Here is a 23,666-nt window from a genome sequence, read left to right as displayed (position 1 = left end):
CCCCATGGGAGACCTGGAGAAGCACCTGGCTCCTGCCTTTGGATCAGCACGGTGCGCCGGCCATTGGAGGGTGAACCAACGGCAAAGGAAGACCTTTCTCTCTGTCTCTCTCTCTCACTGTCCACTCTGCCTGTCAAAAAAAAAAAAAAAAAAAAAGATTTATTCATTTGAAAGTTACAAAGAAGCCGGTGCTGTGACGCAGTGGGTTAACACTCTGGCCTGAAGCACCAGCATCCCATCTAGGCGCTGGTTTGAGACCTGCCTGCTCTACTTCCGATCCAGCTGTCTGTTATGTTCTGGGAAAGCAGCACAAAATGGCCCAAGTCCTTGAGCCCCTGCACCTGCATGGGAGACCCAGAAGAAGATCCTGGCTCCTGGCTCCTGGCTTCAGATCGGCACAGCTCTGGCCATTGTGGCCAATTGGGGAGTGTACCAATGGATGGAAGACCTTGATCTCTCTGTGCCTCTCCTGTCTCTGTGTAACTCTGACTTTCAAATAAATCAATTAAAAAAAAAAGTCAGTTACAGAGAGAGAGGGAGTGAGATCTCCCATCCATTGGTTCATTCCTTAGATGACTGCAACTCCCAGGGTGGGGCCAGGCCAAAGCCAGGCATCCAGATCTCCCATGTGGGTGCAGGAGCCTAAGCACTTGGGCCATCCTCTGCTACTATCCCAGGTGCATTAGCAGGGAACTGGGTGGGAAGTGGAGCAGCCGGTACTTGAACTGAAAGAAATGAGAGAGAGAGACATCCTCCCTCTGCTGGTTTACTTCCCAAATGGCTGCAATGGTCAGGGCAGACCCAGGTCAAAGCCAGGAGCCTGGAACTCCATTCTGGTCTCCCATATGGGTGACAGGGGGCCAAGTACTCAGGCCATCTTCTGTCTCCGCAGGTGCATTAGGAGGGAACTGGATTGGAAGTGGAGCCGCTGGGACTCAATGGCCTGGCTCCTGCCATTGCGGCCATTTGGGGAGTGAACCAGCAGATGGAAGACCTCTCTCTCTCACTATCTGTAACTCTGCCTTTAAAATAAAATAAGTAAATCGTTTTTTTAAAAAAAGAAGACGAATAACAGCCGGGATATGAACTGGTGCCCATATGGGATACCGGCGCTGCAGGCAGAGGCTTAGCCTACTATGCCACAGTGCTGGCCCCTTTCTGGTTCTTTTGGTTTGGAACAGGATCAGGAATTTGGATTTCAGTTAAGTCCCTAGGTGGTGCTGATGTACTTATTTATAGACTACTATATGAAGGGTGCTGCTTTAACCCATTTTGATCATAGACATCTGTGAGGATGTGATGCAGCTACATACCCTCTGCCCACAGAAAGATAGCACTGCAGTTCTGCATGTGATTTCAAAGAGTTCATGGAACTCTGGAAGCCTGAAGATCCTAGAAGAAAATGTAGTATTACATAGCAAATAAAGGAGACATTCACAGGTGAGGTAGAATTGATAAAATAATAAAATAAAAATTTTTTAAAATTTTATTTTACTTTGCTCTTGTGTTAATTTTTTGAGATTTATTTATTTATTTTGAAAGTCAAAGAGAGAGAGAAAATCTTCTATCTGCTGGTTCACTCTCCAAATGGACACAGCAGTCAGGGCTGTGCCAGGCCGAAGCCAAGGAGCCTAGTGCTACTTCTGGGTCTCCCCCATGGGTGCAGGAGCCCAAGCACTTGGGCCATCTTCTGCTTTCCCAGGAGCATTAGCAGGGAGTTAGACCAGAAGTAGAGCAGCAGGTCTCACCTAGCGCCCATGTAAATGCTGGTGTCACAGGACGGCAGCTTAACTGCTACACCACAATGCCAGCCCCTGTTTTTATGTTTTTAGTTCTGGGAATCTAAAAGGACTACTCACCAAATTCTTGTATAAGTTTGTACACTGCTTAAAGGGAGATTAAAGTATGTATAGAAATGACTGGGGAGGGCCACGGGAGGGAGGGAGGTTGGGGGGGAGCCACAACAATACAAAAGTTGCACTTTGTAAATTCACATTTATGAAATAAAAAAAAAATAAATAAATAAAATCCTTTAAAAAAGAAAAAGAAATGACTACTTGCCCTGTGAATGATTATCAGTGGCTAGCCCTAATGTAAGTTCTGAATTTAGGGAGAAACTTGCTGTAGAGGAAGGGCAGGCTCAGGCAGGACACGGAGGGTCACAATGGGCAGTTTATCCCTCAGCTTTGAAGATTCAGACATTTACTATATATGTGTGTACATATATATATATATATATATATATATATATATTTTTTTTTTTTTTGACAGGCAGAGTGGACAGTGAGAGAGAGAGAGACAGAAAGGTCTTCCTTTTACCATTGGTTCACCCTCCAATGGCTGCCGCGGCCGGCGCACCGCGCTGATCCGAAGCCAGGAGCCAGGTGCTTATCCTCATTTCCCATGGGGTGCAGGGCCCAAGGACTTGGGCCATCCTCCACTGCACTCCTGGGCCATAGCAGAGAGCTGGCCTGGAAGAGGGGCAACTGGGACAGAATCTGGCGCCCAGACCGGGACTAGAACCCGGTGTGCCGGCGCTGCTAGGCGGAGGATTAGCCTATTGAGCCACAGCGCTGGCCTTCAGACATTTAATTTTGTCAGGTCCCCAGATAACTGATTTACCAGATGCTGAGATCCATTTAAATGCCTATCTTGTGACTGAAATACTGATAGCTTTTCTTATATGTAAGTAACTGATTTTATTTCAAAGGCTACTGTTAGAAGTTATTGGCTTATTTTTGGACCACATGCACTTACTGTGCAATCTTGTAACTGTTTTATGGATGTAAATTCTGTTTCTTGGTATATTAGTATACTTGAGGAAAGATCAAGTGACCTGTCCTAACTCGGCCAGTTAAGTAAGGGAAATCAGAGGAACTCAACTGCAGATTTTCATATTGCGGTGGTGGGTTTCCCCCAACATAGCACTGCCTTCTTCATGAGAATATATTATGTTTTTAATTCTCTAATTTCTTTTCTCTTTTTTTGGATTTATTGTTTATTTTTTTGAAAGGCAGAGTCAGAGGGAGAGACATGGAGAAAGATCTTCCATCTGCTGGTTCACTCCCCCAAATTACTATTGGCCAGAGCTGTGCTAGGCAGAAGCCAGGAGCCCAGAGCTTCTTCCGGGTCTCCCATATGGGTGCAGAGGCCCAAGCACTTGGGCCATCTTCCACTGCTTTCATAGGCACATTAGCAGGGAGCTGATTTGGAAGTGGAGCAGCCAGTTTTTAAGGGATGCTGGCATCTCAGGTGGTGGTGTAACCTGCTAAGCCACAATGCCTGCTCCAATTCTCTGATTTCTTATGGTAGGGGCTGCTTATATTTCTATTATATAAATATACTTCAGGGGCCAGCACTGTGGCATAGCTGGTAAAACTGCTGCCTGCAGTGCCAGCTTCCATATGGGCACCGGTTTGAGTTCCAGCTGTTCCACTTCTGATCCAGCTCTCTGCTGAGGCCTGGAAAAGCAGTGGAAGATGGCCCAAGTCCTTGGGCCCCTGTACCTGCATGGGAGACCTGGAAGAAGCTCCTGGCTCCTGACTTCAGATAGGCGCAGCTCCGGCCATTGCGGCCAGTTGGGGAATGAACTAGCGGGTGGAAGACCTCTCTCTCTGCCTCTCCTTCTCTCTCTGTAACTCTGACTTTCAAATAAATAAATAAATCTTTAAAAATAAATAAATAGGCTGGCGCCATAGCTCAACAGGCTAATCCTCCGCCTAGCGGCACCGGCACACCAGGTTCTAGTCCCGCTTGGGGCGCCAGATTCTGTCCCGGTTGCCCCTCTTCCAGGCCAGCTCTCTGCTGTGGCCCAGGAAGGCAGTGGAGGATGGCCCAAGTCCTTGGGCCCTGCACCCCATGGGAGACCAGGAGAAGCACCTGGCTCCTGCCTTCGGATCAGCGCAGCATGCCAGCCGTGGCGGCCATTGGAGGGTGAACCAACGGCAAAAGGGTGACCTTTCTCTCTGTCTCTCTCTCTCTCTCACTGTCCACTCTGCCTGTCAAAAATAAAAAAATAAATAGATAAATAAAAATAAAACATTAAAAAAAATAAAAAAATTTTTAAAAAAATAAATAAATATACTTCAGTCTGCTTTTTCTTCTGACTTGACCTACATGTCCTAATTCTCACTACTTAAGAGTTTCCTGAGTGTAGGATCATGTGTTATCCTAGTACAATGTATAAATTCAGCAGATGTGTATCGAGTACCTGCTCTGTGCCAGGCACTTGTGGGGTTTAAGCTAGGTGTAAGTGATATTGAGTTCTTGTTTTTCAGTGTATCCAGAGTGTTTACACCAGTAAGATTATAAGCAGTGATCGTGACCTCTTGGCAGTGGTGTTCTACGGTACCAAGAAAGATAAAAATTCAGTGAATTTCAAGAATATTTATGTCTTACAAGACTTGGATAACCCAGGTCAGTGATATTCTGAGATCATCTTTTCCATTGCCTAGGAATGTCACTGCCGTGGGTGGGCTGTGAAGGTTCCCTCTTGTCTGGGAACAGGCTTTCATGCATGGGGGTCCTGCTGGATGCAGAGCTCCACTTCAAGGGTTAAACAGCTCTGGGGGGAGAAGGGGACCCTGACCCTCTAGCCTGTGGAGAGGGTAACCACCGCAGTTTTCTGGTTTTTCTGCCCATTGACTCCCTGCCTCTGACCAGGTGCTAAGCGCATGCTGGAGCTTGACCGGTTTAAGGGGCAGGAGGGAAAAGAACATTTTCAAGACCTCATTGGCCATGGATCTGAATACTCATTAAGTGAAGTACTGTGGGTCTGTGCCAACCTCTTCAGCGATGTGCAGGTCAAGATGAGCCACAAGAGGATCATGCTGTTCACCAATGAAGACGACCCTCACGGCGATGACAGTGCCAAAGCCAGCCGGGCCAGGACCAAAGCCAGTGATCTCCGGGACACAGGTAGACATTTTCCCTGGCCTTCTGTCACTTGTTGGAAGTTCATTTGTTTATTTGGATTTATTTGAAAGGCAGAGAGAGAGAGATCAATATTTCCTTCACTGGTTCACTCCCCAAATGCCTGTAATAGCCAGGGCTGGGCCATTTCCCTGTTCTTTTAAATTGGCATTTAGCTTTTCTTTGCTTTCTTTTTAGTTGGTATCAAGCATTTGCTTTTTACTACCCAGAGTAAGAGGAAAGAATAAAGTGAAGTCAGGGGGAGAAACGGGTGTAACAGTAACACTGAAAATGGCCGTGTCACCAGCCATCTACGGGACTACCAAGCAAGCTTATCTCCCCCTTCACGCGACCATGAGTGGCAGTTGTTTCCATCAAGTTGTCTTCTTGGTTTCCTGATGCATTTTCTCTAAGCTCTGAAAATATTAGTAATCAATATAGTTTTGGGAGGAGCTCTTAAAAGCATAGTTGAGTTTAACTGAAAAAAATTGTCACTTGCTAAAGTTACCCTCTCTCTCACTTTCGTCTCTCCTTGCACCAGGTATCTACCTCGACTTGATGCACCTGAAGAAACGAGGGGGCTTTGACATATCTTTATTCTACAGAGATATCATCAGCGTTGCAGAGGATGAGGAGCTCGGGGTTTACTTTGAGGAATCCAGCAAGCTAGAAGACTTGCTGAGGAAGGTCCGTGCCAAGGAGACGAGAAAGCGAGTGCTCAGCAGGTGCGCACCGAGCCTGAGCCGGCTAACAAATCAGAAGCAGAGCAGTCCTGTGACCTCCTTGGCTACTGAACTTGGAACTATGCTCCTGCCTTACTGTGTTCCTCCAAAACACTTGGTTTGTTTAAGGATAGCTTACGGTGTTTGTTTTTCTTTGGTAGGAGCTAACATAGTATTTCTCTAAAATTATACAGCCCTCCATTTCCTTGTGGTCTAAGAATAGCCTTAGCTGTGCTCTCTAGTGCAGTGTTTGCTTTCTCCTCTGTGAATTGGGGTGACAGTATCTGTCAGTTATTGTGAGGAGTAAATAAAAAGCACCCATCAAATGGAGCCTGGCAGGTCATTAATGAAGGGGCAACAACTTCTTCATGTTCATTGTCAGGGATATTTATTATTAAAGTTTATTTATTTGAAAGGCACAGTGACACAGAGGGAGAGATGGAGAAAGATCTTCCATCCTCTGGTTTGCTCCCCAAATGTGCACAACAGCTGGAGCTGGGCCAGGCTGAGGTCACGATCCAGGAACTCCATCTGGGTTTCCCACATGGGTGGCGGGGGCCCAGGTACTTGGGCCATCATCTGCTGCCTTCTGGTTGTATTTAGGGAGCTGGATGGGAAGAGCAGAGTAGCTATGACTTGTGAGCCAGGCACTCCAGTATGAGATATGGGCATCCCAAGTGGCAGCTTAATCCCTGTGCCCCCATGCTTGCTCCTTCAAGAATGTTTAATTGATCTGCTAATGAAACCAATAATGGAAATTTAGATCAAAGTAGTTGGTAATAGATTTGAAGTAGTCCTGAAGGGGTGGGTGTTTAATAAAGCAATTAACTCACCATGTGGGACGCTTGCATCCCATATTGAATGCCTGGTCGGAGTCTCAGCTCCACTTCTGATTCCAGGTCTTGTTAAAGCAGTCTGGGAAGCGGCAGAGGGTGATTTAAGTACTTGGGTGTCTGCCTCGAATGTGGGAGACCTGGATTGAGTTCTGGGCTCCTGGCTTCACATTGTAGGCATTTGGGGAGTTGAACTAGCAGATGATAGACCTTTCTCTGTCTCTCTGACTTTCAAATAAAAGGAAAATCAATAAGCACTTTTTAAAAAAGCATATTTACTTAAATAAAGTAGCCATGAAGAATGTCTAAAGTGCAGTTACCAGAATTCTAGCCCAAGGAGTGGCGAGCCCTTGAACTGATTAAAGGAATTGGAATATACAGTGTCAAGTCTCTTGATTGCAGTCACATAGTTAGATTGAAGGCATGGAGAGATGTTTTTCCTCCACTGGAGAAACCCAAGTGTGTGGCTTTTAAAAGTAAAGAGATATTTTGGAGAGAAAATAGCACAAAAAGTAAACAAACAAAAAATCAGAGCCTGCCATGCAGCAGAAACACAGTAAATGTTAGTTATTATCATTTATTTATTTTCTAAGAGCTTAGTACTATTGGAGAGAATAAAACAAGATAAATCAGTTTTAGATACTAAAGTACAGTATTTTAGTCCATGCTTGTTTTTCTGTCCCTCAGGTTGAAGTTTAAGCTCAACAAAGATGTAGCATTTTCTGTGGGCATTTATAATATGGTCCAGAAGGCTACCAAGCCTCTGCCAGTGAGGCTGTATCGGGAGACAAATGAACCAGTGAAAACCAAGACCCGGACATTTAATGTCAACACAGGCAGCTTGCTTCTGCCCAGTGACACCAAGAGGTCTCAGGTAGGTAACTAGACTCTCTTAGTCAATTGAAGAGTTAACAGGGTGAGGAGACATTGATGAGTTCATCAGTTAAATAACTTCTGTGATTCTGGCCACACTGTTAAATCACAGAGTCATTACTCTTCGGAACCATGGCATGTGGATCAGTGCTGTCTTGTGAGCCAGGTTAAACAGGGCTAGTGTTTGCAAGAGGTATTGATGAAGCTTCAGTCCGTGATCCCTCAGCGCACGCTGCCCTGGTCTAGCAGTCTAGTTTCTTGCTCAGATTCAATGGCAGAAAATGCTTTATAATTAACTAAGAAGATGAGGAGCTATAGAGTTATGTGTAGGGGCCAGCATTGTGGGGCAGTGGGTAAAGCCCGCCACCTGCAATGCCAGCATCCCATGTGGGCACTGGTTCAAGTCCTGGCTGCTCCACTTCCAATCCAGCTCCTTGCTAATGCTCTTGGGAAAGCAGAGGAATATGGCCCAAGTTATTGGGCCCTTGTACCCATGTAGGAGACCCAGATGGCATTCCAGGCTCCTGCTTTCAGCCTGGTCCAGCCCCACCCATATGGAATGCCAGCACCGCAGGTGACGGCTTTACCCATTAAACCACAACGATGGCCCCTTGCCCTACTTTTAAAATTATTTATTTTTATTTTATTTGAAAGGCAGAGAAACAGAAACACAGAGAGATCTTCCATTTGTTGTTTCATTCTCTAAGTGCATTCAACAGCCAGGGCTGAGTCAGGCCAAAGCAAGGAGCCTGGAACTCATTTCCAGGCTCCCACATGAGTGGCAAGGACCTTAAGTACTTGAGCTGTCACCTGCTGCTTGCAGGGTGCCTGTTAGCAGGAAGCTGGATTGGAAACAGCTGGCATTGATCCTAGCTAGTATGCAGGCATCCCAAATAGAGTCTTAACCACTGAGCCAAATGCCCACCCTTATCCTATTTGTTTTTTTTTTTTTTTTTTCTTTTTTAAAGATTTATTTATTTATTTGAGAGGAAGAGTTACAGACAGAGAGAGAGGTCTTCCATGGGCTGGTTCAAACCAAGATGGCCGCAATGGCCAGAGCTGGGCCAATCCGAAGCCAGAGCCAGGAGCTTCTTCTGGGTCTCTCACATGGGTGCAGGGGCCCAAGCATTTGGGCCACCTACAGCTATTTTCCTAGGCCATTAGCAGGGAAGCTGGATTGGAAGTGGGACAACTGGGACTTGAACCGGTGCCCATATGGGATGGCAGTGCCTCAGGCAGAGGCTTAACCTGCTGCGCCACAATGCAGGCCCCCCCTTACCCTACTTTTTGAAGGAGAAGATGATTATGAAATTTCCTCTTCCATTTTGGAAGTAACTGGTTTTTCATATTGTTTGGTTCACAGGCGGTAGCTCTCCTGGTCACTGAGTTTTTTGATTCAGTGTGCCTGTAAAAATTTGGAGGGCTTCTTTTTTTCTAGTTCATATATCCAGTTTGACTCTGCTATTAAATTGTTACTATTTTTAAATTTTTAATTTGGACAGATAGAAAGAGTAAATTTTCCCTTTGCCGGTTCATTCCCCAAATGTCTACAACATCCAGGACTAGGCCAGGATGAAGTCGGGAGCCAGGAACTTCCAGGTCTTCATGGGTAGCAGGGACTCAAGTACTTGAGCCATCATCTGCTGCCTCTCAGAGTGTGCATTATCAGAAGCTAGAACTGGAAGCAGAGCTGGGACTGGAACCCAGGCACTCCAGTATGGGATGTGAGTTTCTAAAGTAGCATCTTTTTTTTTTTTTTTTTTTTTTTTTTCTTTTTTGACAGGCAGAGTGGATAGTGAGAGAGAGAGACAGACAGAAAGGTCTTCCTTTTGCCGTTGGTTCACCCTCCAATGGCCACTGTGGCCGGTGCATCTCGCTGATCCGAAGCCAGGAGCCAGGTGTTTCTCCTGGTCTCCCATGTCGGTGCCATCCTCCACTGCCTTCCCGGGCCATAGCAGAGAGCTGGCCTGGAAGAGGGGCAACCGGAATAGAATCCAGTGCCCCGACCGGGACTAGAACCCGGTGTGCCGGCGCTGCAAGGCAGAGGATTAGCCTGTTAAGCCACGGCGCCGGCCTCAAAGTAGCATCTTAATGACGGTACCAAATACCCCCCAGCTAACTTCTGTCATTAGTCACATATGTGGGATCAAAATGCAAACATTGATGTTTGGAAGTGATACTTAGTTGTGTATTTGTGTCTGCCCCTACACTAACAGACCTAGCACAGCACTTGCAAGAGTTCCTCGCACTCAGTCACTGGATGTGGTTTGAGTGTCCTGTGGGTGTCAGGGCTGACTCTGGGAGTCAGGACGTAGTAAACAGGGAAAGGAGGGAATACGTGCCTGAAGAGCATGAGCCCGGGCACCAGACAAGCATGGGTTTAAAGCCCAGTCAGGAGCAAGGTGCCCAGGAATGGAGCCACAGTTCATTCCTCTGTTAAAATGGAAAAACAGATTTTAACACATGTAAGCAGTTGTTAAAAATGGATTTTAGGGGCTGGTGTTGTGATGTAGCAGGTAGAGTTGCTGTCTGCAATGAGAGTTCCGGCTGCTCCACTTCTGATCCAGCTCCCTGCTAATGATCTGGGAAGGCAGTAAAAGATGGCCCAACGTGGGAGACCCAGAAGAAGCTCCTGGCCCAGTCCTGGCTATCTCTCTCCCTCTGTCTCTTCCTCTCTCTCTGATATTCTTTCAAATAAATAAATTAATTAAAAAAAAAAACCATAAAACAAAAAACCATCCACACATACAACAGATTTTAATGTCTACTTCCTAGAATGTTCCAGAAGATAGGTTAGGTGACAAGTGTAAAGTACCTGGCCGTTACTTAGTGGATGTTATCCCTGTTGGAGGAGGAGGGTGCCCCTGGTGAGCCATCTTCTGATTTTACTTGTTACTGTTTGGCATCTATGTAGCCCTCACTGTCCCCCTCCCTTAGATCTATGGGAGTCGTCAGATTGTACTGGAGAAAGAGGAAACAGAAGAGCTGAAGCGGTTTGATGAACCAGGTTTGATTCTCATTGGGTTCAAGCCCTTGGCACTGCTGAAGAAGCACCACTTCTTGAGGCCCTCCCTGTTTGTGTACCCTGAGGAGTCCATGGTAAATGGTAAGTGGGTGACTGACACAGGATGCAGTTCATTGAGCAGTGTTTTCTCAAGGTATGCTGCTTGGGCACTGTGTGGGTTTTAATGGAGCATTTTGAAAATATTTCACGTTCAAATTTTGGAAATTTGAGACTAGAAAAGAGATTTCTTCAGTCCCTTTGATATACTGAGGTACTTTGTAAGTATCCAGGAGGGAATTTGGAGTTGGCATTTTTTTTTTTTTTTTTTTTTTGACAGGCAGAGTGGATAGTGAGAGAGAGAGAGACAGAGAGAAAGGTCTTCCTTTTTGCCGATGGTTCACCCTCCAATGGCCGCCGCGGCCGGTGCATCGCGCTGATCCGAAGCTTGGAGCCAGGTGCTTCTCCTGGTCTCCCATGCGGGTGCAGGGCCCAAGGACTTGGGCCATCCTCCACTGCCTTCCCGGGCCATAGCAGAGAGCTGGCCTGGAAGAGGGGCAACTGGGACAGAATCCAGCGCCCCAACCGGGACTAGAACCCGGTGTGCCAGCGCCGCAAGGCGGAGGATTAGCCTGTTGAGCCACGGCGCCAGCCAGGAGTTAGCATTTCTTAATGTATTTCCTAGGGAATTCTGTCTTTGAGGCATCAGATAGCAAAAAACAAACAAAAGACCTCACAGCTTTTCTCTAGTGTTGGCAGTTAAAGATGATGTGTGCACTGCCATTGTGCTTATTTGTTTTGTCCAAACTATAGCTTTTGAACCCCAGGTCTGATTTGTTTTCATTGGTGTCTGCGCTCGTCATTAGCCTGAGATCAGCAAGAGTGACTGACATTAATAATTCCCCCCCCCTCAAGCAGGAGTAGCTGAGGCTTCCAGACCTTGCATTCCTCTTCTTTCCCTGCTGTCTGTGCCTGTTGCCCCCACTTCCCTCAGTGCTGAGTCCCTTATCTGTTGAGGTATCATAAAGAAGAAAGTGGGAGAGACTGTAGGGTTATAGCATGGGCTAAGAAGGGAGGCAGGGAGGAGAGCTCTGTGGCTCGTAGGCCACAGGACGTTTGTTTCCTAGGCAGCTCGACGCTGTTCAGCGCTCTGCTCACCAAGTGCCTGGAGAAGGAGGTCCTAGCGGTGTGCAGATACACTCCTCGCAAGAACGTCCCCCCGTACTTTGTGGCTCTGGTGCCACAAGAAGAGGAAGTGGATGACCAGAAGATCCAGTTGACTCCTCCAGGTATGTGGCGGAGAGATTTCTAGGGTTTCTGAACCTTGCCCATCCTTTGGGTTCCTTGCTCTGACCTACTGAACTGTAGTCTCCAGGAATGAGCCCTGGAAAACGTGTGGTTTTAAGGTTTCTTAGGTGAATTTGTTGCACAGTTGGGTAAGGCCACCACACATGGTTGTTCAGCTCTACAAGGTGGGTTTGCAGGATACTGTGGCAAGTTAATGGGGCCTCTGCTGCTGGTACCTTTCCTTCCTAGAACATTGTTTGGCTCCCTTGTAATGTTCACTGTTTGGTTTACCACTTGTTTATGCCAAGGCAGTGGGGTATAGTGCACAGACTGGATTTTGAAGGCAAACTTGATTTTTGCTTCCTTTGGGTTCATACCTGTCTTTGCCCTTTGTTAGCTGGTCAACTTGGGCAAATAATTTAACCTTTCTGTTTATATTCCTTATCCACAAAGATGGGAATTCTAGAACAGCTTTCCCTCAAGGTTGTTCTACACTTGAGATACGTGAGTAAATGTACAAGTGCTTAGAACAAAGTAGTTGGCAGGTGGTAGGTAGTATTCCTCCTTCTCTAGACATGCTAATAAAAGTTAACTTTAAAGTAACTCTTTGGGCATATTCTATTTTTAATCCACTTATTGCGGTGCTCAGTTATTAAGCTGAGGTCTCTCGGCTCCAGATTCACCCTTCCGTGTTCCCTGCTGCTCCAGCTGAGACTGTCCGAACTCTGCTGGCTCCCGGGCTTTTCCAGAGCTGGTGGCTCGGAGAACAGAGGGCAGAGCAGAGCTGAGAGGCTTTCTCTCTGCTGTTTTGCTCAGTGCAGTCAGCACTGCCGGCACGGGCCTTTCTCCTGGCAGCAGCAGTTGGTTATGGCATCTACATTTTTCAGTTCTTCTAGAACTAGCCAGTCACCAGACCCAGATCAGCCTGGTAACTCTTAATCTTTTTCTTTTTAGCATGTGGTAGAGGAAAAGGGGGGAAAGGCTGAGGTACAGCGGAGAGCCTCGTAGCTGAGCCTTAGCTTTCCAGGGAGGAGACCCTGTGCCCTGGCACTGGAAGGATCCAAAAAGCTGGAGATGGGAACCAGCTGCCGCCGGCGGAAGACCCTTGCTGGGGCACCGCTGACAAGAACAGCGAGTGGGCAGGAGGGGTGATCCCGTCCTCTCCAGAGGCTCCGGAGGGAGTCCGTCAGGCAGATGCTAACAGAAGTGGTGCTCCTAGGGCCCAGCCCCCGCAGCACAGGACGTGGGGTGGATATGGAGCTGGGAGACAAGCGACGACAGCACCGCTAAGAGAGCTCAGCGCATCTCTGCTTTCTTCAGGCTTCCAGCTCGTCTTCCTGCCCTATGCCGATGACAAACGGAAGGTGCCCTTTACCGACAGAGTCCTGGCCAACCCGGAGCAGGTGGACAAGATGAAGGCGATTGTTCAGAAGCTCCGTTTCAGATACCGGTGAGCTCTGCATTGGTTGCAGGCTTTCTTCGGAACTGCTGCTGAGTTGAAAGTCATTAGAAATTTAAGCATAGACCAAGACAATGTGGCTTTACTGTTTTTAAGTTAACTGACAGATTTTTTCTTTTTTTTTTTTTAAAGATTTATTTATTTATTTGAAAGAGTTACACAGAGACAGGAGAGGCGCAGAGAGAGAGAGAGAGAGGTCTTTCGTCTGATGGTTCACTCCCCAGTTGGTCGCAACAGCTGGAGCTGTGCCTATGCAAAGCCAAGAGCCAGGAGCTTCTTCCGGGTCTCCCATGTGGGTGCAGGGGCCCAAGGACTTGGGCCATCTTCTACTGCTTTCCCAGGCCATAGCAGAGAGCTGGATCGGGAGTGGAGCAACCAGGTCTCAAACCAGACCCGTACGGGATGCTGGCGCTTCAGGCCAGGGCGTTAACCCGCTGCACCACAGCGCAGGCCCCAGATTATAATTTCTTATTACTGAGAGTTTTGAAAAGCTATAGAGAGCAGAAACTCTTCCTTTATTGAAGGCTCTGGAACTGTGCTGTACTTAGAAAGCCAGATTAGTTGAACAAGCCCAGAAAAAGTCTCAGCAAGGAGAAGCTTCTCATTTGGCCTTGTTGATTGATTGTTGTCACATTAGAGGCTGTTAGAGAACAGTTGTAGGAGCCGGCATTGTGGTGTAGTTAGTTAACCCACCACCTGTGACGCCAGCATCCCATGTGGGTGCTGGTTTAAGATCCAGCAGCTCCACTTCAGATCCAGCTCACTGCTGATGTGCCTGGGACAGCAGTGGAAGATGGTCCAAGTCCTTGGGCCCCTGTACCCATTGGGGAGACCTGGAAGAAACTCTTGGCTGCTGGCTTCAGCCTGGCCCAGCCTTGGCCATTGTGGCCATTTGGGGGGTGAACCAGCAGTTGGAGGATTTCTTTCTGTCTCCCTCTCTCTCTGTAACTCTACCTTTAAAAATATATTTTTTTAAGATTTAAGATTTATATTTACTTATTTGAAAGGCAGAGTTACAGAAAGGGAGAGAGAGAGAGAGATCTATCTACTGATTCAGTTCCCAAATAGGCCAGGCCAAAGCTAGGAGTCGGGGGCTTCTTCTGGATCTCCCATGTGGGTACAGGGGCCCAAGCACTTGGGTCATCTTTTGCTGCTTTTCCCAGGCCATTAGCAGAGAGCTGGATTGGAAATGGAACAGCTGGGACATAAGCCAGAGCCCATGTGGGATGCTGGTGTCTCGGGCAGTGGCTTTACCCACTGCACCACAATACTGGCCCTATAACTATAAATTTATCTGCCACATAACCCATCTATCTAGTATTCATATCTACCTCATAGCTGTCTCCAACTGTTGCTAAGTCTCTTGGAATCTTCCCTTCTGGCTGGACTTCCCTTTTTGATCCATATTTTGACCTGGCAGTGCCTGGCTATTTAATGTTTAGGCCTCTTTAGCCTGTCGGTTCCCCTGTGAAGATCTGGCTTGTTTGCTAAGACTGCCAGTTTACACAGGGCAAAAGCACCTATTGACCTCCTTTTTTTTCCCCCTTTCTTTTTAGCTGGCCAGAAAAACATGCATGTGCCTTTTTTATGCCTGCTGGACACCTCTGTCCCTGATGTGGGTTCTCTGCCTGGGATAGAGATTCCTCATGGGTGCATTGCTTCCCTTGGGGTTTTGACCCTTAGTACCAGGATGTGCTAGGTACCCAGAAGTGATGGGAGAAGGATTTCTAATAAGGATTGGGGGGGGGGGAGGGGCAGCCAGCTCCCTGTCAACTGGGCCCTGGTGTGATGCTGGGGATGAGGGAGAGGATAAATGCCCGTTGCCCTCACCATCACTCAGCCAACGTAACATGCAAAAAGCTATCTGATATAAGGCTAAGTGGGATGGGTCCGCTCTGGAACCATGGCTCATCAGAAAGATTGACCACAGTGTGTAAAACTTCAGACCTTTGTAAAAGCACAATGTAGGTTTGGCATCATTTTATAACCCAACAATATTTTTTACACAATCTAAATTAACTCAAATAATTGTTAATCTGTCCAAGTTGAGAGTCTCATCTTTTGAGAGTTCCAGGGATCCAACTTTAAGCCCCAAAGTCAGGAAGACTGAGTTTAGAACTTTATATTTAAAGAAGTGTCAGAGGTTCAAACCATTTAGTCAAAATACACGTAATAATCTATTCAACCTGAGTGCTCTAACCAAAGGTATGATCAGGGTTAAGGTGATCACTCCCACAGATAAAATATTAGCTCCTTTAAGGCTCAGTTCTCCTAAACACTCAAGACTCAATAACAACAGAAAGCATGAGAAAACTTCCCTAAGACATAAAAATTCTTATTGCTACCTAGGTTAGTTACAACAGCACAGAAAAAGGATTAGCATAAGATATTAGCATATAAAACCAACACTTAGAATAGCTAAATACTTCATGAAACAAAGAGGTAGAGAGTCAGGTAATCCTACTATCCGGATTTCTTTCTTTTCTTTTCTTTTTTTTTTTTTTTTTTTTTTTTTTTTTTTTTGACAGGCAGAATGGATAGTGAGAGAGACAGAGAGAAAGGTCTTCCTTTGCCATTGGTTCACCCTCCAATGGCCGCTGCGGCCGGCGCATTGCGCGTGCAGGGCCCAAGGACTTGGGCCATCCTCCACTGCACTCCTGGGCCATAGCAGAGAGCTGGCCTGGAAGAGGGGCAGCCGGGATAGAGTCCGGCGCCCCAACCGGGACTAGAACCCGGTGTGCCAGCGCTGCAAGGCAGAGGATTAGCCTGTTAAGCTATGGCGCCAGCCGGATTTCTTTCTCTTCTTCTCTCTCTTTTTTAATATTTATTTAAAAGGCAGTTAGAGAGGAATAGACAGAGATGTTTTCCATCTGCTGGTTCACTCCCCAAATGGCCTCAGTGGCTAGAACTGAGCCAATTCGGAACCAGGAGCTCCATTTGGATCTCCCACGCGGGTGCAGGAGCCCAAGGACTTGGGGCATCTTTTGCTGTTTTCCCAGGCCATAGCAGGGAGCTGGACGGGAAGTAGAGCAGCTGGGACTCAAACCAGCGCCCATATGGGATGCTGGTGCTGCAGGACTGGGACTTTAATCCTCTGCGCCATAGTGCCAGCCCTGGCAGACATTTTTAAAACTATTTTTGTTGTTATTTGAAAGGGAGAGAGAGAGGTAGATGGAGAGTGAGCAAGCACACTCCCATCCTGCCGGTTTGCTCTTCAAATGTCAGCAGCTGCCGGGGCTGGCTGGGGCTGGAGCAGGGCTGTGGCTGGAGCTGGGAATGTAATCCAGGTCTCCCGGTTGGGTGGCAGGGACCCAACTACTTGAGCCATCATCCTGCCTCCCAGGATACACATTGGTGGGAAGCTGGAAATGAGAGTGGAGCTGGGACTTGGAGCCAGGCACTCTGATTTGGGATACCTATGTCCCAAGAGATATCCTTACCACTAGACCAAATGTCTGCTCCGGCACCATTAACAACAAAATTATTTGTGAGACAAAGAGCTCCACCTGCTGGTGTATTTCCCAAAATGCCTTCAACAGCTGGACCTAAGCTGAGAACTAGGATCTCAGTCCATTTCTCCCATATGGCTGTTAGGAACCCAGTTACTTGAGCCATCACCATCATCTCCTAGAGTCTGCATTTGTAGGAGGCTGGAGTTGGGAGCCAGAGGCAGGTATGGACTCCAGGCATCTTAACAGGCACCCTGACTGCTAGGTGAAATTCCTGCCCTGGTCTGCTCCATTTTGCATTCCCACCAGCAGTGTACAAGAGTTCAGTTTCAGGGCTGGCATTGTGGTGTAGCAGGTAAATCTGCCACCTGTGATGCCAGCATCCCATATTGATGCTGGTTCAAGTCCTGGCTGTTCCACTTCTGATCCAGCTCTCTGCTGATGGCCTGGGTAAAGCAGTGGAGGATGACTCAAATGCCTGGGCCCCTGTATCATTGTGGGAGACCTGGATGAAGCTCCTGGCTCCTGGCTTTGGCCTGGCCCAGCCCTGGCCATTGCAGCCATCTGAGGAGTGAATGAGCAGATGGAAGACCTACCTCTGTCCCTCCTTCTCTCTCTATAACTCTTTCAAATAAATAAATCTTAAAAAAGGAGCTCCAGTTCCTCCCCAACATGTGTTGTCTTTTGTGTTTTGCTAATAGCCATCCTGGCGAGTGTGAGATGCGACCTCATTGTGGTTTTGATTTACATTTCCCCAATGAAGAGTGATATTGGACATCTCTTTATATGCTTGTTGGCCATCTGTATGTCTGTGCAGATATGTCTATTCAAGTCCTTCACCATTTTTTAAATTGGGTTGTTAGTGTTCTTTTTTTTTTAAATTAAATTAAAAAAATTTTTTTGACAGGCAGAGTTAGACTGAGAGAGACAGAGAGAAAGGTCTTCCTTCCTCCGTTGGTTCACCCCCTAAATGGCTGCTATGGCTGGCGCTGCGCTGATCCGAAGCCAGGAGCCAGGTGCTTCCTCCTGGTCTCCCATGCGGGTGCAGGGCCCAAGCACTTGGGCCATCTTCCACTGCCCTCCCGGGCCACAGCAAGAGCTGGCCTGGAAGAGGAGCAACCGGGACAGAACCGGCGCCCCAACCGGGACTAGAACCCGGTGTGCCGGTGCTGCAGGTGGAGGATTAGCCAAGTGAGCTGCGGTGCTGGCCTTATTAGTGTTTTTGTTATTGAGGTGTTGGAGTTTTTCACACTCCATCTTTTGTCTGTAGGCAACTTCCCTGTCTCTGGGCAAAATGGTAGCATTCTCCCCGAAATGTAACCTCCAGCTATAGTCCTTTGCCAGCAGGTGGGAGCATTAAGATTCTACCAAGCACCAGACGCTGTTCTAGAAGCAGTGGCAATATTATCTCATTTATTCTTCCTAAGCACCCTAGATTTTGTGCCATTTTACAGATGAAGAAACTGAGGCTTAAAGGAGTGAGGCAGCTTGTTCAGACTTGGCTAGAAGGGCTGGAATCAGGATTTAAATGCACAACTGTCTGGCCTTACATTCATACTTTTTACTTGCATGCTGTTCCTGCAGTGTATGGGAAGAAAGCTTACTCAGGGTTCAGTGTCTTCCTGCCTCTGCCCATTTCACCTGTCTGGTTCTCTGAACTTACAATACCCCACCTCTTCTACTTTTTCTGGACACACTGCTTCTAGCAATAGGCAGGTGGGCAAGTTTAAATCTTAAGCATCAGACAATACATTGAAAGTTAGAAGGGCTGGCATTGTGGCGTAGTGGATAAAGCTGCTGCTTGCAACACTGCCGTCCCATATAAGCACTGATTCATGTCCCAGCTGCTCCACTTCCATTCCAGCTCCCTGCTCATGGCCTGGAAAAAGCAGTAGAAGGTGGCCCACGTGCTTGGACCCCCGCCTGCCACATGAGAGACCTGGATGAAGCTCCTGGATTTTGGCCTGTCTCAGCCCTGGCCATCACAGCCACTTGGGGACTGAAGCAGCAGATGGAAGACCTCTCTCTCTGGAACTCTGACTTTCAAATAAATACATAAAGCTTTAAAAAAAGAGAGAGAGAGGAAATTAGAGACAGAAAAGTTGATATGAGACCAGATACCAGATTTCCAGCTGTTTTACTTGGGGTATTTTTCTCCAAGACTTTGAATCTGAGCTGCCTTAGCTGGGCTTATTTAAATTTTTTTTTTTTTTTAAAGATTATTTATTTGAGATGCAGTGTTAAAGACAGAGAGAGGGAGAGACAGAGAGGTCTTCCATCTGTTGGGTCACTTTGCAGATGTCTGCAGTGGCTGGAGCTGGGCCAGTTGAAGCTAGGAGCCAGGAGCTTCCTCTGGGTCTCCTACGTGGGTGCAGGGGCCCAAGCACTTGGACCATCCTCCACTGCTTTCTCAGGTCATTAGCAGGGAGCTGGACTGGAAGTGGAGCAGCCAATACTCGAACCAGCACCCATATGGGATGCTGGCACCGTAGGCAGAGGCTTAACTTACTATGCCACAGTGCTGGCCCCAGTTAATTTTATTATTTATTTCTTAAATGTTTAACTTTTTTATGTTTTGATTTAGTTGTGCTGTTATCACTGTTTTAACAGAAGTGACAGCTTTGAGAACCCAGTGTTGCAGCAGCACTTCAGAAACCTGGAGGCCTTGGCTTTGGACTTGATGGAGCCTGAGCAAGCCCCAGATCTGACATGTAAGAAGCCTGGACCTGAGTTCTTTGCATGAGGCTTTCGTACTGATTTCATGCTGACCCAGTCACGTGGATGCATTGCCTAGCACTCTCTGAAGACTTAACCTCATTGCCACAGTCTCTGTGTGACAGATTTTCTAGAGCAGCTTAGGCTGCATGGGAACAAATTTGGCTGATTCTGCAGTGAGAGGACGAGCAAGTGCCAGGCTCTGGAGACCTGTTTCTGAATTAGGTCACTCCGTCCCTATGTGTTGGTGAAAGCTGAATAGAATATATAACATTTATTGAGTGCTTACTGTATGCCAGGCAGTGTCATCCTGTGTGTTGATTCACTGAATCATCCTACCTGTGGTAGGGGCTGTGAGTGTCCTTGTTTTACAGAGGGGGGAGTGATTTGCTTAGGGAACTACGTCCGTAGTAAGTGGTAGGTCAGGTTTGGAGTCCAGTGGATCCCCAGGGCCCTTGCTCCTACCGCTGTGCACTTCTCCATCAGCCCGTCTGCTCTCTCTGAGAAGCAAGGCTGAGTTCTCTGACCTTGCCGCTGGTCCCTTCCCAGCCGTGACTGCTGCATGTTCCTAGGAGGACACAGCAGGTTTGGTGACGGAAGTAAATACTGACTGGGAAATAGATTGGGTTTAATGAAGATTCTCACAGAGGGTGAAAAGACCGGAATAGTGAGTTTGGCCTGCTTAGCTCCGAGTTATTAATAAATCTCTTATACAAGACAGAACAGAATAGGCCCAGCAGTGAAAACACAGGGGTCACTGGACCAGTGTGGTTGTGGTGACTGACAGAGCAGGCTCCAGCAGAAGCAGCCCTTGAGGCAAATGAGGCAGTGCACCAGCAAGGTGTGAAGGATACAGGCTGTAAAGATGACTGATGTATTTTTTTTTAAAGATTTATTTATTTGCTTGAAAGTCAGAGTTACAGAGAGAGAGAGAGAGGTGAGAGGTCTTCCATCCGCTGGTTCACTCCTCAGATGGCTACAACAGCCAGAGCTGCGCCGATCCAAAGCCAGGAGGAGCTTCTTCGTGTCTCTGGACAGTCCCTCCTTTCATGGCACTGTCCAACTCTATTGCATTGTCTTTTATCGCACTGCCCCTCCTCAGGATGCACACTCTTGTTTAGATCCCCCGAAGCTCAGCTCCAGCACTTCCAGCTGCTTGGCCGTGGGCAAATCATTTACCACCTCTGATTTCCTCCTCTGTGAAACAAGGTGACAAATTTACCTACTCTGTTGGTTCTTAGACTGAACAGAGATAGTAAGTTGAGGCTGTAAATATTCAGTCAGTGTGATGGTAAAAGCACGAGGTAAATGATGGACTTTATTGGGTGTTCTCCTGGCCAGGTCAGCGGCCTCTTAGCAGACCCTTCGCCTGAAAAGGGAGTCAGGTGTCTCTTTTTATTCTTTAGTTGTATTTCTTTTGTTAAAGTTTGTTTGAGAGACAGAGATCTGCTGGTTCATTGCTCACTTGGCTGCAACAGCCTCTCTCTGGTCCTTGTAGGGTTAGGACACTGGGCTTGTGGCTCACCGGGCCACTCTTCTGTGTTTGATCTTCTAGTGCCCAAGGTTGAAGCAATGAGTAAAAGACTGGGATCCCTGGTAGATGAGTTTAAGGAACTTGTCTACCCACCGGATTACAATCCTGAAGGAAGAGCTACCGGGAGAAAACAAGGTGAGTGGCTGGGATGAAAATGGGTTCCCTTTAAAAGCTGCCTGGTCTTGTCGCAGAGGGCGGTGTCCTTCCGGCGACGCTTCCACAAAAGTACGGACTCGAGCACAAACTGAAGAGCGTTCACCATGTTTCCTGGTTTGCTCTTCTGTTACTCAGCAGCAAGGGCTGGACCCTGTTTGTATCCAAACTTAGAAATCCACCTCATCTTAAACCACAAGGCCCCAGAGTCCTCCACTGGACAGACGTGCCCCTGTCATCTAACTGGACCTCTGTCGATGGATACACTGCTGCAAACGTAGCTGCATGAGTAGATCGCAGGATAAATTCTTTTTTTTTTTTTTTTTGGACAGGCAGAGTGGACAGTGAGAGAGAGAGAGAGACAGAGAGAAAGGTCTTCCTTTTTGCCGTTGGTTCACCCTCCAATGGCCGCCGCGGCCGGCGCACCGCGCTGATCCGAAGCTTGGAGCCAGGTGCTTCTCCTGGTCTCCCATGCGGGTGCAGGGCCCAAGGACTTGGGCCATCCTCCACTGCACTCCCTGGCCACAGCAGAGAGCTGGCCTGGAAGAGGGGCAACCAGGACAGAATCCGGCGCCCCAACCGGGACTAGAACCCAGTGTGCCGGCACCGCAAGGTGGAGGATTAGCCTAGTGAGCTGCAGCGCCGGCAGGATAAATTCTTAGCAGAGACGTTGCTGGGTCAGGTGCAGATGTTTAAAATTCTGCTAAGAATTATCTCTAAAAAGTGAAATATTTGTATCCTAAAAAGATGGGTTCAGCATGTTTTCCAATATTCTCTCCGTTTGTGGACCTTATATACTGCTTGTAAACATTTCCACAAAAGATTAACAAGGAAAAGTATGTCCTTTTGATTTCTAAGTCTCTAGTTTTGAACGAGATGTAATTTTATGGGACCGCTCTTTCCTTGTGTGCTACCTGTTAGCAGCCTTGAACACTTTTTCTCTAGGTTTTCCTTCCTCTTAACCACTGGACCCACAGTTCTCACTGTGACCCTCAGGTTTCAGGACAGCAGCTTGTGTACTGTCACTGCAATAGTTTTGGCTTAGAGTTTAATCCTTTTGGCTATCTGTGGTTAAATAAAGCTCAGCGTGGGCCTTCCTTGCTGATTAAAAGACCTGTGGGGAAGTGGAGCTGTGAGACGTCAAGTTGGCAGCCATGGTGCTTTCTGTCTTCTGTGGCTCCTGTGGTTCCCTGGAAAACCGCTCATAGCCCTGGACACGCTGTACACACTACACATGCAAGTGAGACTGCTATAGCTCACTTAGACTCCACATTCTCACCACGTAGCATGGTGTCTGGTACTTGCAGCCTATCTCTAACAGGACTGGGTATGATACTTTTTTCTTTTTTTTTTTCTTTTTTTATTTTTATTTTTTTTATTTTTTGACAGGCAGAGTGGACAGTGAGAGAGAGAGACAGAGAGAAAGGTCTTCCTTTGCCGTTGGTTCACCCTCCAAAGGCCGCCGCACCGCGCTGATCCAATGGCAGGAGCCAGGTGCTTCTCCTGGTCTCCCATGGGGTGCAGGGCCCAAGCACTTAGGCCATCCTCCACTGCCTTCCCGGGCCATAGCAGAGAGCTGGCCTGGAAGAGGGGCAACCGGGACAGGATCGGTGCCCCGACCGGGACTAGAACCCGGTGTGCCGGCGCCGCAAGGCGAAGGATTAGCCTAGTGAGCCACGGCGCCGGCCAACTTTTTTTTCTTTTTAAAAGATTTATTTATTTATTTGAAAGAGGTACACAGAGGGAGAAGGAGAGGCAGAGAGAGAGGTCTTCTATCTGCTGGCACATTCCCCAATTGGCCGCAACTGCCAGAGCTGTGCTGATCCAAAGCCAGGAGCCAGGAGCTTCCTTTGGGTCTCCCATGCAGGTGCAGGGCCCAAGGACTTGGGCCATCCTCCACTGCCTTCCTAGGCCACAGCAGACAGTTGGATCAGGAGTGGAGCAGCTGGGTCTCCAACCAGCGCCCATATGGGATGGCATCACCGCAGGCAGTGGCTTTACCCGCTGTGCCACAGTGCCATCCCCACCTTTTTAATTTTATACTGAATGAAGCCACTTTATCAAGACACCCACCTAACACCATGCTATTCTAGGTAGATGTCTCAGCGCAGATCATATAAGGGGCCCAGTGTCGTGTTGCTGGGATGTCACTGGTATATTTCCGATCTCTTCCTCCAGATGATGAAGGTTCTAGAAGCAAAAGGCCCAGGGTGGAATTATCTGATGAGGAACTGAGGGCCCACGTCAGCAAGGGCACGCTGGGCAAGCTGACTGTGCCTGTGCTGAAGGAGGCCTGCAGGGCACGCGGGCTGAAGGGAGGGCTGAAGAAGCAGGAGCTGCTGGACTCACTCACCAGGCACTTCCAGGACTGACCGGGGCCCCTGGTCCTGCCGCTGGCTCTGCCCTCGTCAAGGTCAGCAGTGTTCTTCCTGAGCTACCACGAGTCCGCCTGAGCAGCTGAGGGACTTGACACTCGGAGCCCGGGCTGCCGTGGAGGCTGTGTAGCCTTGCTTTGCCGTGCCTTACTATGCTGCCTGAATAAAGAGCGCGGACTTTGTGGTTTACTGTTCTCTGGTGTGAAGGAGAAAGCTGTGTCCGCCTTGCATCCAGAGGTCACTGGCCCCACCAGAAACACACCACAATGGAAACAAATCAGACGCCCGCGGGAGAGGGTGAGAGTGTGACATATGGGCACCTCAGGAATGACCAGCCTTGGCAGGAGTATATTC

At 47.9% G+C, this 23,666-nt stretch overlaps 1 protein-coding gene across 1 annotated transcript in view; it reads left to right on the top strand.

Moving 5' to 3' along the window:
- XRCC6 (X-ray repair cross complementing 6) overlaps window positions 1–23,516 on the top strand; it is a 29,648-nt gene extending 6,132 nt beyond the window's left edge. The window contains exons 4-13 of the mRNA XM_062202772.1: window positions 4,278–4,416; window positions 4,663–4,917; window positions 5,453–5,636; window positions 7,154–7,340; window positions 10,277–10,445; window positions 11,468–11,629; window positions 12,948–13,077; window positions 19,146–19,246; window positions 20,806–20,919; window positions 23,116–23,516. Coding sequence (XP_062058756.1) covers window positions 4,278–4,416; window positions 4,663–4,917; window positions 5,453–5,636; window positions 7,154–7,340; window positions 10,277–10,445; window positions 11,468–11,629; window positions 12,948–13,077; window positions 19,146–19,246; window positions 20,806–20,919; window positions 23,116–23,309 — 1,635 coding nt within the window. The 3' untranslated portion in view covers window positions 23,310–23,516. The remainder of the gene's footprint in view (window positions 1–4,277; window positions 4,417–4,662; window positions 4,918–5,452; window positions 5,637–7,153; window positions 7,341–10,276; window positions 10,446–11,467; window positions 11,630–12,947; window positions 13,078–19,145; window positions 19,247–20,805; window positions 20,920–23,115) is intronic.
- The last annotated feature ends 150 nt before the right edge of the window (window positions 23,517–23,666 follow it).

Source organism: Lepus europaeus, chromosome 10, assembly GCF_033115175.1.
Source record: "Lepus europaeus isolate LE1 chromosome 10, mLepTim1.pri, whole genome shotgun sequence".
NCBI classification, from domain to species: Eukaryota; Metazoa; Chordata; class Mammalia; order Lagomorpha; family Leporidae; genus Lepus; species Lepus europaeus.
The sequence above is the reverse complement of the archived record's forward strand: the minus strand, read 5'-3'. Positions and strand labels throughout refer to the sequence as shown.